This window comes from Haemaphysalis longicornis, unplaced genomic scaffold (genome assembly GCF_048455015.1).
Source record: "Haemaphysalis longicornis isolate Haplotype H1 unplaced genomic scaffold, Haemaphysalis longicornis Haplotype H1 scaffold_9, whole genome shotgun sequence".
Classification (NCBI taxonomy): domain Eukaryota; kingdom Metazoa; phylum Arthropoda; class Arachnida; order Ixodida; family Ixodidae; genus Haemaphysalis; species Haemaphysalis longicornis.
In genome coordinates this window covers 116815365-116832008 of record NW_027526460.1, presented here as the reverse complement: position 1 = coordinate 116832008, position 16644 = coordinate 116815365, and the positions used below count along the sequence as shown (strand labels likewise).

At 43.9% G+C, this 16644-nt stretch overlaps 1 protein-coding gene across 2 annotated transcripts in view; it reads left to right on the top strand.

The window, feature by feature from the left end:
- LOC144151708 (sodium-coupled monocarboxylate transporter 2-like) overlaps positions 1-15246 on the top strand; it is a 52168-nt gene extending 36922 nt beyond the window's left edge. The window contains exons 7-11 of one of the 2 annotated variants that reach the window (XM_077682829.1): positions 2693-2784; positions 8920-9006; positions 10752-10933; positions 13257-13357; positions 14653-15246. In XM_077682829.1, coding sequence (XP_077538955.1) covers positions 2693-2771 — 79 coding nt within the window. In that variant the 3' untranslated portion in view covers positions 2772-2784; positions 8920-9006; positions 10752-10933; positions 13257-13357; positions 14653-15246. Of the gene's footprint in view, positions 1-2643; positions 2785-8919; positions 9007-10751; positions 10934-13256; positions 13358-14652 lie in introns of both variants that reach the window. The other variant, XM_077682830.1, reaches the window with a different exon arrangement.
- The last annotated feature ends 1398 nt before the right edge of the window (positions 15247-16644 follow it).

The following is a 16644-nucleotide window of genomic DNA, read 5'->3' as shown; positions in this document are numbered from 1 at the left end:
AAGTGGTCCGTGCCCGGGATAGATGAGAACAATAGGTCATAAAAGGTTCATGTGTTCAAGGCCTTCAAATAGGTTCTCGATCTCCGTTCCTCTGCTCCTCCTTCTCCGGGTTTAAATTCAAGGAAAACTGACAGCCCACAGGAAACAATAAATGTATCCCTTGCTCCGCTCTGGCCATGAAAACAGTACTACGCCTGCGGGGCACAGGTCATGCTTCCCTTCCATCAGCTCTAAGATGTTGCTGTAAAATATTACCCAGACACTAGAACAACAAAAGCAATGGGACTGCTGTTTTTTGCGAAGAGTGCTGCTTCGTTTCCTCTTAATAATGCTCATTTGTGCGATGCTGTTGTTGGCCCTGTGGTCGCAACGAATCCTGTTTTTCTCAGAACATAATCGTCCCGCCGAGAAAGAACGGGAACTCCTTTTGGAGCAGCGGAATAGGAAAGGGTGACGGAGAGCACCATTAATGAACAGCACACGGCGAACACACTACACTGACCTGAAAACAGCACCTTATAAAAGTAACTAAATCGTTCATTCAGTTCCGCTAGAAAACGGCACGGCGATGAACGGCTCTTTCGCGTACTTTTTTTGTTACCGTTCAGTCATTAGTTCGCACGTGTCTCTAAACTACTTGAGAGACCGAACGTGAAAAACACGAAGAAAAAACACGACAATGCTGTATCTTAAAAGAGAAAATCCTGCTGTTAGTGCATAGCTGAACTGCGATATACTACCACTTGAGTGGGGGAGGAAGAAAAAGAGGAAAGGACGTTCGGGAAACAGGCTAGAAGACTGGCGAGAATTGCGGAGAACCAGGATTTAAAAATAGGGCTTGGTTGATTATCGCGAGAATACAGCGGTATCCTCAAGAGTATTGGAAAATATACTTCGAATATCGGTGGTTGACAATACCAGGGAGCCAGAGGACCACAGCGCTTTTTTTGACCTGTTAGGCGCTTCCACTGTACTGTTATACGCAGACGCCGTCCAGATGAGCAGCAATCAGAATATGCGCTAGGCCAGGAACGGTGCCAGAGCCCCACCATGCTCATGCACCCTGCAGTTTTTGTCACTGAGGCCATGTGACATTTGGTACCACTTGTTTTGATACCAATGGCACACAAGGTCACTTTTCGCGCTCAGGTAAATGCTGGCAGATTTGAGGCTTTAGAAGCAACGTTTGTTGGTTGAAGAGAGAATTCTCGTCTCGGAAGAACCAATGAGGGTCCCGATCAGTTGCAAAGTGCCCTCAGGCTATAGCAAAAAACCCCTCCATTGGTTGCGCAGTTATCTACAAAAGCGAAGAGATTGGCTATCTGGCTTCCTGTGGCACCACAGTAGCATGGAAGTCAGTGCTAAGGTTTTAGCTTGGAGCATCGTCTTCAAAATGATGCGAGTAAGCTGTTTTAGGAATTGGACTCTCGCCAATGGTTGCGTTCCGACCTATGATTTGAAGTATGGGCGATTACGCGATTTGAACAAAACATATATGTCGCGCAGGGACAGCAGCGCACATAGTCGCCTTTCGCAGTTTTCTCAGTGCATTTTTTCAAGCGAGTCTTCTTGTGCATGACTTATGGCATTCATTTTCGCACCAGAACGCACTGCTCAATAACCAACTTTACACAACGGGTTTCACGGAACTGTGATGATCATAAGCGAAGGCACATCAAGTGCCTCGAGCAAGAAAGCGCATCCTGTGGTCGGAATAGAACCTGGGTTCGTCGCCCTATGAAGCCGACGTCTCTTCGACTGCGCCATTCCGATGTATGGTCAATGCAGCGAGGATTTGGACTTTCACTTTGACTCAAGTTGCCTGGGACAAAGCTTCGCGTTTTAACCTTCTGTCTATTGAGATAGGGGCTTTGCTTTTGTCTTATACCTACATGATGTGCAAGGCATCGTAATTCTCCGAATTTGCCCTTTGATCACACTAATTTGCCATGCTTGAGCATTTTGGGGAAGCCGACCTCTGGCTTTGTCTCTTATTGTACCGCCGAGTGAAGTACAAGCTTGGTATGACGGCGACAGAATGCCCAGAGTGCTCAAGAATGCAGAGCGACAGAAAGCTAATTCAGCCACACAGCGAGTAAAACTTCCCGCTGAGGTACGACGAGCGCAAAGCACCCTTGCCTTAATGCGCTCATCCAAGCGATTAAAGGTCGGTGACACACGCCTTGTTGGAGTCTGCAAAAGCCAGAACCATGTAGTTTCCTACTACAAAGGGTGGAAACGCGCGCTTACTTATACAAAACAAAATATTGGTCTCTTCGAAACATGAAGTTGATTAACCATGCTACTTAATTATTCTGTCCGCTTTGAATAAGCATCTTCTCACACCTTCGGACAGTGCTATAAAGTCCCTGTATCCAGCGGCATCTCTAGTAACACTGCCATTTCATTTGTGCCCCATATTTCGTTCAACCTAATTTTTTTTCGCTGTTCTCTGTCTGCTACCTCCACTTTTTTCTAACACCTTCGCCCTCTAGCACCCTTGCTATCTGTTTTCTCGCTCCCTGTCGCTGAAATTTTTTTCCGAAATTGGTCGTTATGGCTCTCGCCACAAAACCTTAACTTGATAATACCACTGTGTACGGGTGCTGTCAACAATAATCTGAACTGTTTACTTTATGACAGCTTCAGTATTGACCTAACAAATGATGAAAACGTCTGGTCCTGCTTCTAGGGTGCTTCAGCAGTGGCGCTGTACCGCCTATGTTTCGACCAAGTCGTTGTCCAGAGGCAGCTGGCGTGCCAAACACTGAAAGATGCCAAAAGGTAATACAAATAGTGTGCTTTGTCTGGTTATAAGTATTGCAAAATGGTGGCCCTACTTCGTTCAAATCTAAGGTAGCTATTTTATGCTTTGCGGATGTGTGATTGACTGATAGTGAGTTACCAGCTACCTAATCAGCCCGAAAAGGTAGTATTTGTAAGGTGCTTCACAGAAGATAATTCAAGCCAGGTTACACTAAAGAGAGTTAGTTTATTTTCGTACATTTATCAGTTGAACTTTGGAACGCTACAAGTGAAGGTTTTAATTGCGGGGCGTTAGTTAATTCAGTTGCTTTAAACCTGCGCGTGATGGCGAAGGAATCGCGAAAACATGTGGATGGCTCAAAGATAAAACAAAGGTAAACGAAATGTCATATTGGTGCAACATTAAGTATTGAAGCTCTTAAGGACAAAGTACAAGCTTATGCTGAAGATAATTACAGTAAATTTAGGTTTGGGCTAGAAAAATAAATGAGGCAAATAAATGAGGCTCTGCTGGGTGCTCAAACCCAGGCCCTATGGAAAGGTGCGCAAAGCCTTCCCACCACCATCACAGCTGCCGGACTCGAGTTGTCGAAAGATAGCCCTGGTGAACGTCTTGTTGCCCTCAATTTAAACACGTGCGTTAGATAGGCACTGACGAGAAACAAGAACATATCTTCACAGAAGAGGCGGTTACGCGAGTACAAGACTGCCTTTACACTCAATGTCCTCTTTGTTTGTCGTTGAGAACGTGGATATTCCCTGTAAAGAAAAAAAGGCGCGAAGGAAAATCATGGCGCTAATACAAGATGAGATGTTTGGCAATTGCACAATGATTCTCTCGCAATCTTTTCGTAATAAGAAATCCGTGGCTGTGCTCGCTATTTCTAGAAATGTACAGAGCGCCCAAGTAAAAAGTTCTGAAAGTGGAGTGAGAAATGTGGCATGCTATGGTTGTGCTCGGAGGAATATTCCGCTCGGTTACGAAAGGTATAGATGAAACTTTTTGTCTACTACTGTTTCCTTGTTGTGGACCACTGACACACACCTTACTTTCCTAGTTGAGACCTTCGCTTCGTGTACCTTATTCGAGATGTTTCTCCGAGGAGAGAGATTGATTACCGTAAAACGTGAATGTGGAAGCCCACCGCAATCTTTCCTGTACTTTACGAGATTGCTTTAAGGGAGAGCGATCACGCCGTCATGTCGCGTGTACTCTTACCATGACGAAGAATCAACGCAGTTATTAAAGACATCTGATTCAAAACTCCTCGGCAGCCTGTGCAGGGATTTCGCCAAACTAGCACGAACCAAGCGTGGTCATTTGTGCATGTCTTTGTGTGCCTTGTGTTTTCTGTGCTGTTATGTGGGCTTAGATTTCTGCGTTTTTTAATATACCAGCACTACACTATAAACAAGCTGTCTGTTGATTGGCTGTAAATACAGAATGAATAGTTTGGAAATTTTCATCGCTAAACAAAGCGCAGCTACCTAAAATTTTTCAACCATATGAGGCACCCACCACGAGAAACGTTCGCTGCAAAAACCGAGTCGCTCGCATATGATCTCTACCTCCTATTTTATTGCATATATCTTGGAAACAACATTACTCGACGATTTGCCACTAATAGAGAGTTATCACTACGCAAGTTTTATCTGTATGTCGTAATGACCAAGTTCGCCGTCGATTAGTAACAATTCAGAGTGCCTAAATGATGTCAATAGTTCACAGGCTCCTGCGGGAAAGTGTGGTATAAAAAACGGCTTTAATTGACGTTTTGTCGACGGCATCAAGAAACAAATTTTCCTTTCAGCAGCTAAAATGACTACATTACCACGCGAAGTTCTACCTCGCAGGTATAACAGCTACCTCCTACTGAATCCTCCATGCCTTGGTGACGCCAACTGTGGCGTCACCAAGGCATGGTGATTGTGTTTGTCGGCCTATATAAATCTTTATTCTTCCGCGATTGATGAGTACAAACATTGGGGGAGTAAGCTAGGCCTGCTATAACAATAATCATGTTGTGTTTCTTACAATATAGTTACAAATGAACATCGGGCAAAAGTGTTTTGTGCCAAGCACTCGTTATGTTGGCTTTACCAGGCCGCGTAACACCTTGAATGGGTAGCACATTTGGTGCAAAACCTCTATTCGGCAGCTTCCCCCCTGTTTCGCAGCAAATATATAACACCTTTTTTGTCAAGCCTCGTGCATTTTCTGGTGTGTAAGGTGGGTGGTATAAAATGCAGAGTAGGAGCTTTCAACCTCGTCACCACGACACACCGTCCATCACTTGCACATTGTAGAATAATATACCGATCCGTAATATTACAGTTTGTGTTGAAGCTTGTGTCAGAATATAGCAAGACCTGTCTCAGGTCTAAACGTTGGAAATAAAGTCTCCGAAGAGCGTACTTCTACTTTACATATATATATATATATATATATATATATATATATATATATATATATATATATATAGAGAGAGAGAGAGAGAGAGAGAGAGAGAGAGAGAGGGAGGGGGGGGGGGAGATCGTTTCCCGAATTTCACTACTTCGACTTATTGGATCGTTCGAACGGTGCGATGTGGTCTGGCAATGTTGTGATACAAGTCTATGTATAAACCACCCCTTTAATACGAACAGAGGTAGGTTCCGCCATGGATAATTAGAGCGACACGCCACCGCGCCACCGCCTTGCCGCGTGCCGCACGGCCAGTGGAGGGCACCCTGGGTCTACAAACCACGCGGTGTAGAAGGCAGAAAGGAAAATAGGGCAAAGCCAACCTAAACATTACATCGGGGTTGTTTTGTAAGACACATTCTTTGCGAACTACGTAGGTGAACAATTGAGTACAGTGGGTGTTTGGGGTGGGCTGATAGATTAGGGCATCGTATTTCAAGTAAGAAGCGCAGAACTACTCGTGGTTGCAATCACCACTTACCATATTCTTCTACTTGTTCAAGTGTTTTGTTACCTATGCTGAAAAAGACACGTCCAGTATGTGTGTTTTTCATCACTTCAGATTTATTCATATTTATCGTCAGCCCCACGGAGAAGCTCTTTGTAGTTTAAGAATTTATGAAACTGTTCTGGAGATTCACTGAACAAGGCTTTTGTATTGTGCAAATCTCAAATGGCTCAAATATTCTCCGTTCATGCGTAAACCCCAGTATTACCCGTCAAGCTTCCTGAAAACCCTAGCTAGGCATGCTGTGAGCAATTTTGGAGATATGGTATCTCCCTTTAGCACTCTTGTTCCGATCGGGAATTTCTTGCTTGGGAACGATTATCGTGCGCGTGTCCTCATATCATTTCTAAGATACTTGGGTGGGTCTCCTCTATTCCTTGGTCTTTTAAAGCGTCCATAACTGCGGCTGTGTTGAGTGAATCAAACGCTTTTTTTATAGTTTATAAATATCATGTAAAGCTGTTTATTATACCTCACGCATTTTGTGTAATTGTTTGATGAGATTGATGTGATACATTGTAGAGTATCCCTTTTTAACCCAGCCAGTTTCCTGGGTTGTTGGAAATCTAGGCTGTCCTTTATGCAGTTAACTATTACCTTGGTAACCAGTTTGTACACAACAGACAGTAGGATGGTTGGTCTACTGCTCTTCCAATCTTGTTTATCATCCTTCTTGTGAACTCAAACTATTTTGGCGTTTTTCCAGGCTTTGCGTACCTTTAATGTCCTTAAACATTCTGAGAATTGTTTAGCAAGATTTCCAGCATTATATCTTCACCCTCTTTTAAAAGATACACGGCTAGGCCGTCATCGCCTGTAGCTTTGCCTTTTTTATACCCGTAAGCGCCGTTTGCGGTTCTTTAGTGTTTCGCGGAATATCGAAACTAAGCCTGTAGGCTTAGTAGTTTGATCTGGCCCAATGTCACTGGCGCATAGCCTGCGGTATAATCGTTGCACCATTTTTATTATCTCGTAAATATTTTGCGTAATTGTACCCTATTCGTCCTTGAGTGCGTACATACTGTGTCGATCAATAGCCAGCTTCCTATTTGTAGCCTTCAAGCTTCCTTCAATTGCCAACGTTTCCTCGATGAACGTTTCCTCGATGAGTGCCATGTTGTACGCGCGAATCTGGTTTTTGTTTTGTTATGTCAATCTAGTTTACCAATCCCATCATTTAATGTGATCCACCGTGTTGGACAATTTTATGTTCTTACGCTTCGCTATAAGTTACTGCCTTTTGTGAGTTAGTTTTCCACTTTCTTTCCTACACAATTAATCTCAATAAAAAACGAGCACATCCTGCTCGTTTATTGTTTCTTTATGTGTGTGTGTGTGTATGCGTGAGTGTGTGTGGCGTGCGTGCGCGTGCGTGTTTGTCGGCGCGCTTTTTTCAGTGCACATATACAGAAGTCGACCTATCTTAAAGACCTCTACCCTCCAAGGGGTAGAGATAACACCAGCGGTCGCGATCTGTTGACCGTTGGTATCAACAGAAAACTCCCGCGAGCAAATAAAAGCAGTTACTGGCACCGTCAGGAATCAAACCTGCAACGAATAGAGAAACGGAGCCAGAGCCCGTTGTCGTACCGATTGAGCTACGAGCCCACGCGGAGACCGGGAAGACAGACGGTGCACACATCGAGCACATGTGTGGGTTTACCCCCTGCGTTCTCGCTGAATGCCACGAGATAGCGTCACGTCACCTTTCGCGCCACTGTGCGCTCCGCCCATGGTACGTGCAGCGGCTGTGTGCGCGACTTGAGCATGCGCTAGGAGTTATAAAAATAAAGGAAGCTCACAGCAATGCATGGCATCATACTTCTCCTCCGTTTCTGCCGCCGATCTCGTGGCCTCTGTCGGCGGCGATAGGGGTGGAGGAGAAGTGAGATTGTCTAACACCGGGTTAGAGGTTCCTTTAATTTGATTAAAAAAGGTAAAAATGGTGGCAGCTTAGCTCAGCTAACCTCGGATATGCAATGCAAAAGCTTGGCTTAGTCTGGTTTAGTCTTGGTTTCACTTGGTTAACCTTGGATGTGCCCGTACTGCCAACCACGGCTCAAAGCCGTTCGGTCCCGTACAACGCTCACAGGAGGAGGCCCGGCCTCGCTTTCATGCTCGGCGAACGCGGCGTTTCTCTTTCACGGTGACCGCGGCGCTAGGTGAGTAACACATACCGACACGACACAGCGGCGCATGCGTGGGAGGCTGCGGGTTTGGTCGGCTATCGATCAGCTGAGCAGCTGATCCCGCCACGACGGGAGTGGCCACAATGTGACCAGAACGACCTAAACCGGGGCCTTCTGCGCAGCACCGACATCGGGGCCGGCGAATCACGCGATGCGCTTCGAGGGGTGTCTCACCGGGGGTGTCTCCGGTCAAAAGGTTGACTTGTGCATTTTCCCAAAAACCGCTGGACGAAAGTAGTAAACATTTGCTCTAAAAGAGTTGCATTGATTTACCCCTAGCAAAGAATACCTCTTTAGGTAATGAAGGGTGTCGTTAAGTGCATTTCACTTGTCTCTGGAGCCACGTGCGTGTATTCCAGTGACGTCGCATAGGTAATCTTTGTGAGTATCTTTTACACCTTCGCTTTTCAACCACCTCCATAGGGTGGATTGGCGCGCATTTTTTTCGGACCTTGAGGGGACCAAAAAATAGTCCCAATAAAAGAGCAGTCCTAAAAATTCGAGAGTCCCGAGAACAAACCTCATTTCATTTAAATTGGACTGAGGAAGCTGGGAGTGCTTCCTTGCCCTAAATTCCTCTGGTGATGATGACTGATGATTGATAGTGGTATCCCCATTGTAGCGGGGGGATGACGTGTGTCATCTTACCAAAAACACTAAAAACCAATGTAGATATATTTTACACTCTTTGTTTAACACTACCGCTGCCCTTACAAAAAACTTACTTTTTTTGTTACTTCCGGATTACTATTTGACTAGGCGAAACAATTCCGAAAATAGAAACGAATATCCCAGGGGCCACCTGCTCGCAGAAACAATAAAGATAATGGCGAAGAAGCATCATGCTTCATTGTGAATTTTCGCTTATTATTTTCTGGCATAAACTGCTTTATCGGTGTGTCTTTGTTTGCTGCCTAGCCCAGCTGGTAAGGAGTATCAGTAGTCTGCCACGTTTTCTCAGTTTCTTACGTTTGTTTTATTTTGCTTTTCAGGTATTTATGATGGCCAATTCAGCATTTACGGCGCCTTACGTTGGGTTGTGTCTTCTGGCGGTGCTGTTCCCATTTGTTCATTCTAAAGTAAGTACTCCACCGAGACCATCTTTTTTGTTGAAATAGCCCTATGTCGCACCTATTCATAGGGTCGGTGAAATAAATTGCAATAACATTTTTCGCAGTATATAGCCTATTAACTGCGGAGCTGTACTGCAGGTAATAAAGTATTACGCAGCGTATGAGCTTCTTGAATTGAAAACAACTCGTATCTCTTGTTTCTTAGGTAGGTCCTCAATATAAACGGTCTTTACACGGTGTGAATGATACAGGGGAGAGCGAACACGCAATATCTCCACTTTGGTGTAATGGAGCTCTAGTGTATGGACGCTATTCATGTGCAAATTGCCTTCTGTAGCACATATTTGAACACTAAGAACCCATTCTGAAACACCAGGCAAAAAAGGCTGCAGAATTGAATGGTTCCACAATGATGCTGTGCTGTTTAGAGACCAGTTGAAGCCATTTAACCTATTTAGGAAGAATGTGATAGTGTCCATCCGACCCAATGAAATTGGCCAGAATTACTGCAAACCGAAAGGAAAACCTCATTAGAAAGCACTGTTCAAGCGAATGAATACAGGTTTCACCTTTCAATGGTTTCGGGTGAATGCACAGAAAGCAACCTAAAAACTGGGAAGGTGACTATATGTTAAGTTTACAGTGCTGGAAGGAAATTCCAAAGGCAGATGTCGAATACGAACGCTACAACCGGCCGGAATCGTTCTAATGTCTTGATTTATGCTTGTAGAACGGCCCTAACACTACGCCAGAAATGTTTCGTGTAACTTTGAGAGTAGGAGGCAGTGCAATGAACGGGAATAAGCAAAGACGAGACAAACACAAGCGCTTGCGTTTGTCTCTTCTTCGCTTAGATCCGTTCATTGCGCTTCCCCCTACTCTCAAAGGTATGTACCAACCGGCTCAAGCTTCAACTTTTCTGTGTTTTATGTAGATTTATCAAAACCTAGGACCGGATTGAACATACCATCATCCTATTTCTAGCTGGGTTTAAACACTCTCCATTAGTATATTCAATTCTAAGATTTTAATGGTGCCAAACGGCAAGCTATCAGTGAACGCCAAGAAGTGAAACTTGTATTTCCGGCTGCTCAAGTGTCAACGTAGGATTTTCTGACATTGTGATACCGTCAGAAGTTGCACTTGGTTCTCATTAGTGAGAAACCTTAAAGTCACGAATAAAAGATTTCGCACTAAAAGGAGTTGTTCGAATCTCATCCAGCCATTTTCGCTACTCAGCAGCGAATCCGTAAAATTCCATTTGTTGTCCACTACGGCGTTGCCGTGTCTGTACAAGTCATAAAACTTCAATATCTGGCTTGGGCTGTCATAGGGGAGTTGATATTTTGTCGCTTCGCTTATATGATAGCTCTTGATTGTAATTGGAGTGAGACGCAGCAGTAGGATTGTGACAAAGAGAGTGATTATGTCGACATCATTCCTCGCCTGCACCGGTAGGACATTATCTTCACGATGGTTGAATGACCAGTAAATCAGTATTGCTCATGAGAAAAACAACGAACCCTCATATTCTGCTTTCATTCTTTTTCTTTCCTGATCAAGGGAAAAATTAAAATACTAAAACGGGTATGGCGCTTATGGTTGCGTGCACCGTGTAGCTATCAGTGTGATACCCATGGCGATGACTGCGATAAGGCCGACTCAACCGAAGTTCTGTAAGAAATAAATGGCAACAAACACGGTGAATCTGTACGAGTGCACAAGTTCTAGCGGACTCTCATCTCTTGTAGGGTGCAGGTACGGCAACTTTCCTGGTGGCTGTATATCAAATCGTCCACATGGTTCAAACGATAGCAAGTGGAAGAAGGCCACCAAGATTGCCCGTCTCCCTGAACTATTGTCCAACAAACTTCACCGCAGACCTTTCGGCAACAAACTCGACGGAGCATGGACCTCTTACATTGGAAACAAAGTACCTTTGTGTGCAGTTTTTGCACGTGCTTATTTTTATTTATTTATTTATTTATTTATTTATTTATTTATTTATTTATTTATTTATTTATTTGGTTATTTATTTATTTATTTATTTATTTATTTATTTATTTATTTATTTATTTATTTATTTATTTATTTATTTAGTTGTTTGTCTGTTTGTTTGTTTGTTTGTTTGGGAATATACGGCAGGCCATGGAGGCCCAAGCAGCGGGGGCATAAGGTGGTAACAATATCAAGCATAAAATAATACAAACAGTAAAGAGCAGAAAGCAGAAACAAGAAAAGCAAGCATAAAAATGATTACACTAGGCACAGCTAAACATTTGCTTGCAATGAACGAAGAGAGTTAGACAATTTCCGGGTGAATTGTTCCAATCATTAATTGTGCGGGGGAAAAACGAAGTTTGAACAGATTGGTCGAACCGAATATTGTGGTTAAGGACAGAGAATGGGGATAACGAGTACGGCGAGTAGGAACTCCAGGAAGGAACTCCAGACCAAATCAAGTTTGCCGTGATAAAATAAATAGAATAATTTAAGGCGGAGCAACTGTCTTCTGGACTGCAAGGATGGTATTTCCTTGCTACGCATCAGCTCGGAAACCGAATCTTTGCGACAAAATTTAAAATGAATGAACCGAATAGGTCTCATTTGAATTTATAACAATTCGATATTCTTTAATGTGTGAGGGTCCCAGGCAGCGCAAGCATTCTCCAGTTTAGGTCTAGTTAGCGTTGTGTATGCAAGCAATTCAACATTAGGTGGAGCGTCTCGAAGCTTATGCCGAAGTAAACATAATTTACGAAAGGAAGAGGAACAAACATTAGTAACACGCGAATTCCAGGTTAGATTGTTTGGTAAAGTTAATCACAAATATTTATACTGCAGTACTTGGTTTAAGGGATTTCCTGCGAGAGAGTACGAAAGTTGGTGGGGATTCCGTTTTTTGGGGATGCGAAAGGAGACAGTTTTTTCGGGGTTTAGTACCATGCCCAATTCAAGGCTCAAGGAAAGGATTGCAGTGAGAGAGAAGTTAAGAGCTTCTTGGTGACTACTAGACTTAACGTTATTAAAACTAACGCAGTCGCCGGCGAAAAGTCGAATTTGGACGGGTTCTTCGATGACGGAGACATTATCATTACAGTAAACTATAAAAAGTAAGTAAGTTGCAACACTAACAACAGTGTTATCAGTAAAAACAGCGTTATCAGTAATTATCTGAAGTGATGGATGATACTCTAGCTTAGTGAGCAGATGATGCCTTGTTGGTTTTCAATAAGAACACAACCCAGGAAAGAAGCTGCTTATAGCCTTCCAGAACACTTGAAGCGACCCGCCGCGGTGGCTCAGTGGCTAAGGCATTGCGCTGCTGAGCACGAGGACGCGGGTTCGATTACCGGCCGCGGCGGCCGTGTGTTCGACAATTCGGCGCACGTTAAAGATCCCCAAGTGGTCAAAATTAATCTGGAGCCCTCCAACTACGGAGCGCCTCATCGTACGTGCAGCGTCCATGTGGTAAACCTCACAATCAATCAATCAATCAATCAATCAATCAATCAATCAATCAATCAATCAATCAATCAATCAATCAATCAATCAATCAATCAATCAATCAATCAATCAATCAATCAATCTAACAAACAAACAATTAGTAGCCTATTATTAAAACTAAAAATAAATAAATAATAATTATTGAACCAATCAATCAATTAGAACAGTTGAAGCGATCGCATACGCGTCACAAGAAATATATGATGCAGAGTCATGGAAAAATAAATGAAAGTATGAAATTATGATCCAGAACACGTAAGGTCAAAGAATATGGATAGAGGAGGTAAAGTAATGGCTCTCTAGTGGTATATTTCGAGAAACAGTTTCAATTTTCGTTACTGCAATAAATCCACGTGACAATTTCACTTACATGAAAAAAACATAGCTTTATTTGTGTGTCCCGGTTCATTATTTCGTGTTCGCGTTTCATTTGTGCATGACAGTACACCGAAATGAAAGCAGTGCACAATGAATCCACGATGCAAAAATGATTAAAAAGGTGTTGCTCACTAAATTTCACTTTACTTTATCTGCATAATATTTCTGTGGAGTTTACCCTCGCATGAATTACAACCACATGCGCAATATTTGCCTGCAATTTTCTATTTCTTTAACCTCATCATTCATGAGCTGCGTTTTTCGTGCGCCAATTGAGCCTCAAGATGCACTAATATTTTTCTTCTCGGTAAAATGGGCGGATAATAACATACCGGTTTCCCAATGCGGCTAATATTACAATTGCTTTTCAGGTCAGAAGTATTCTTTCTTTTTCGGTTATCATTCTTTTGGAGCAGCTTTTTCGCAATTTCGGCAACCGTACTAGGTGGAATATTTCTTAGCGCTCTCACAGGTAAGATTTCGTTGTTAGCTCTAGTTACATTTCGCGATGTCTGTCCGCAAGGACTATAAGCCATTCCAGTGTTAAACTATAAATCTTTTAACAAATAATCATAAAAAACAGACAGATATATTTGACTATATTTTTTTAAACGAAGTAAGGGTAGGCAAGCCAGTAGTTGTTTCTGCTGCTCCGGAAGTGAAAAGATTATTTAGGAAATTGGTAATGTGAAGGCAACAGAAAAAAATGGCGAAGTTTACACAAGCCATGCAATGCTTAAACCATAGCTACGCTGCCGAAATTATTTCTACGGGAGCCCTGAAGGACACATCCCCTCGCATTTGCGCAAGTTTGAAATTGTTCATTTACATGGTCCATCATCGCTTTTCACTCTGCTAGTAGTGCTAATCGTCATATGCATCGGTATCGCCGGTTCCTGATACCAAACATCATATGCGCGGTAGTGCTTGGACAGCTAGGGCACCGCGGCGGGGCGTACGTGCATGATGCATGCGCTGCGTCCCCATGGAGTCGAGTCGAGGTTCTGTGGGGCAGGTGTTGCGCCAGCTGTGGAGTTGTTTGTTTCTAGGCAACACGACGCGTTCCTGAGGGTTTTCTCCATTTTGTTTCCTGAAGCCACTGCGCTTCCTTGGCATTGTTGGGGCATTTTTAACGCGTCAAGCCTTACACGCCACACATTACGGCCAGCTACAACAGCTTCGCTCTGAAATTGCATGGGATTTTGAAGACTTTCTAAGAATGAGAGTGCGAAAGCCTAGATAGACCTTCTGCTGATCTGCTGTTGAACGGTCGGTTGAACTTCACAGCCGCGCCCGTCACCACTTGGCCGCCCTTTTGGACAGCACCCTGCATAGTTCGTGTTGCTCGCTCACCATAGCCGGGAGCCTCCTGTTCAGCCCCTTCCCTCCTACAATTCTGAACGTGACTTGTATATCACGCGAGGCAGCGGCGTATGGTGGGTCACCGTTTCTCAGAGTGCTCCTCCGAAGCTTACTCAGGGCATCTTGCTTCCGTTTGTTGTTTCGCAATCCGCTACTTGCGTCTCGCGCTCCTATATGCCATGCCTCCATGGCGTGCGCATCATCGGCCCGTGCCACGCGCTCGCGTGGTCCGGAATAATAACTCCCCGTCTATACATAACAAGAACGACAATTTTCAGGCTACACTCAGATGATACTGCATACTAACATTATGTTAATTGGAAGAGTTTTGTGGTTGGCGCTGCGGGCGAGGGCGCTTTCCTTTGATAATATGTTTTAGCAACTTTTGTTTAACTTTGGCTTCAGGTGAAATGCGCAGTGAAGCTCAGCAACCCCATCTAACCAGCGATATTCTTATGCGAATATTGCGGAAGTGCCGACGGCCAGCTCTTCGACGCAATCAAGATGTAAGATGTTCAAGTGCGTGGTAGCTGCTCACGAGAAATGAGAGTATATTGATTTTTGGTTGCACACATCCACTGAAGAAACTCCCAAGCAGAAAAGCCCCACGCTTGAAACGAAAAAGGCAAATTTGCAGATTCAAGAGCTGGAGACACGGACGTGATCAAGTTGATTGTCAAAACTTCTTTGGTAGGAAATAAAATCAACAACAAATAGAACCATTTGATTGAATGAGAGCGACCTCACACGGCGGGCAATTTAACCTCCGTTTCAAATGAAGTTTTATTTCTACTCTCCCCTTTTAAGCTAATAAAGAATGAAATGTGCCCCTTACGGTTTTCCGCCAAGTGAATTTTGCTCCCTTCAGTTCTCGCATTGGGTAAAGCCCATAATATGCGTTATTTAACGCTTATGCTGAGTTTCACATGGCTCCAAACTAATAAACAAATTTTAAACAAGCATTTTTGTTAGCCGGACGTCAAAAGTGAGAATTATTTACAGGTGATTGCAATCACCCATAACCTAACGGTGTTCAAAGCATTGGATTGGGATCAGGTGGGCATAAGGGTTAACTGAGAATACCTAAGTAACCCTAGATTTGCTGATGACGTTGGCTCGCTAATTAACCCCTTGGAAGAATTGCAAAGCATGCTTACCGCAGTGGACAAGCAGAGTAGAACCGTGGGCCTGAAAATTAGTGTGCAGAAAACTAAAGTAATGTTTATAAACTCAGGAGAGCACAGCGGTTTGAGATAGGTGGCGAGGCAGTGGAAGTGGTAAGCGAATATATCTACTTAGGCCCAGTGGTGCCCCCGGATCGCAACCATGAGGCAGAGATAATTAGAAGGATAAGAATGGGATGGGGACCGCCTTCGGCAGGAATTCACAGATAACGGAGAGCAGCCTGTTATTGTCCGTGAAGAGGACAGTGTATGACAGCTGCATCTTACCGGTACTCACCCACAGCGCCATAAACTTAGAGGCTCGCTAAGAGTGTTCAACTTAAACTGAGGACGACTCAGCGAGCAGTGGAACGGAAGATGATAGGGGTAATATTAAGGGACAACAAGAGAGCGGAGTGGGTCAGGGAACAAACGCGTGTTAAGGACACACAGTGGTAATTAGGAAGAAGAAATGCGTGTGGCCAGGCCATCTAATGCGAAGGCAAGAAAACCGTTGGTCATTATGAGGGTAACAGAGTGGATCCCTAGAGAAGGCAAGTGGGGCAGGGGACGGCAGAAATTTAAACGGGCAGTTGAGATCAAGAAGTTTGCGGGGATAAAGTGGTCGCAGTTAGCACAGCACCGGGATAATTGGAGATCCATGGGAGATGCCGTTGCGCTGCAGTGGGCGTTAATATGATAATGATGATCATAATTGCAATCAAGTCCGTGATACCAGAGCCTTTCAATGCTGTTACTCGTCACGAAACTTCCAGTACTCTTTAATATGGGGACAGCGCACCCGCTGCAGGTACCACCGCCATGGAGAGGGCATTCATCTACCGTGCCTGGCGCAAGTTGCGTCCTGTGCCCGGTCTCGGCATTCGAGTGCTCGGGGTGTTTGCTCCCTGCACTCTGATTTAGCAGCATTTATAACCTAGTACTAAGTGATATGTCATCCAATTTTTCGTGAACAGGCACTGCTTGGGCTTTATAGGCGTTTTTCATTATGTTTTTTTTTTCATATTGCCCCCAAATTGATGCTTGCGCGTTTGATAGCGGCCTCCGCGTCCGTGCTACTTGATGCACCGTCCTGTCTACTTATATTAAAAATTTTTATTTGGTTGTTTCTTCACGCAAGAGTTGCATTCATTATACTGACCGGAGCTCTGTGGTACGCGGTTGATACGGAGCTAATTGAACGACAAAAAAACGGAACCGATTTAAATACGCG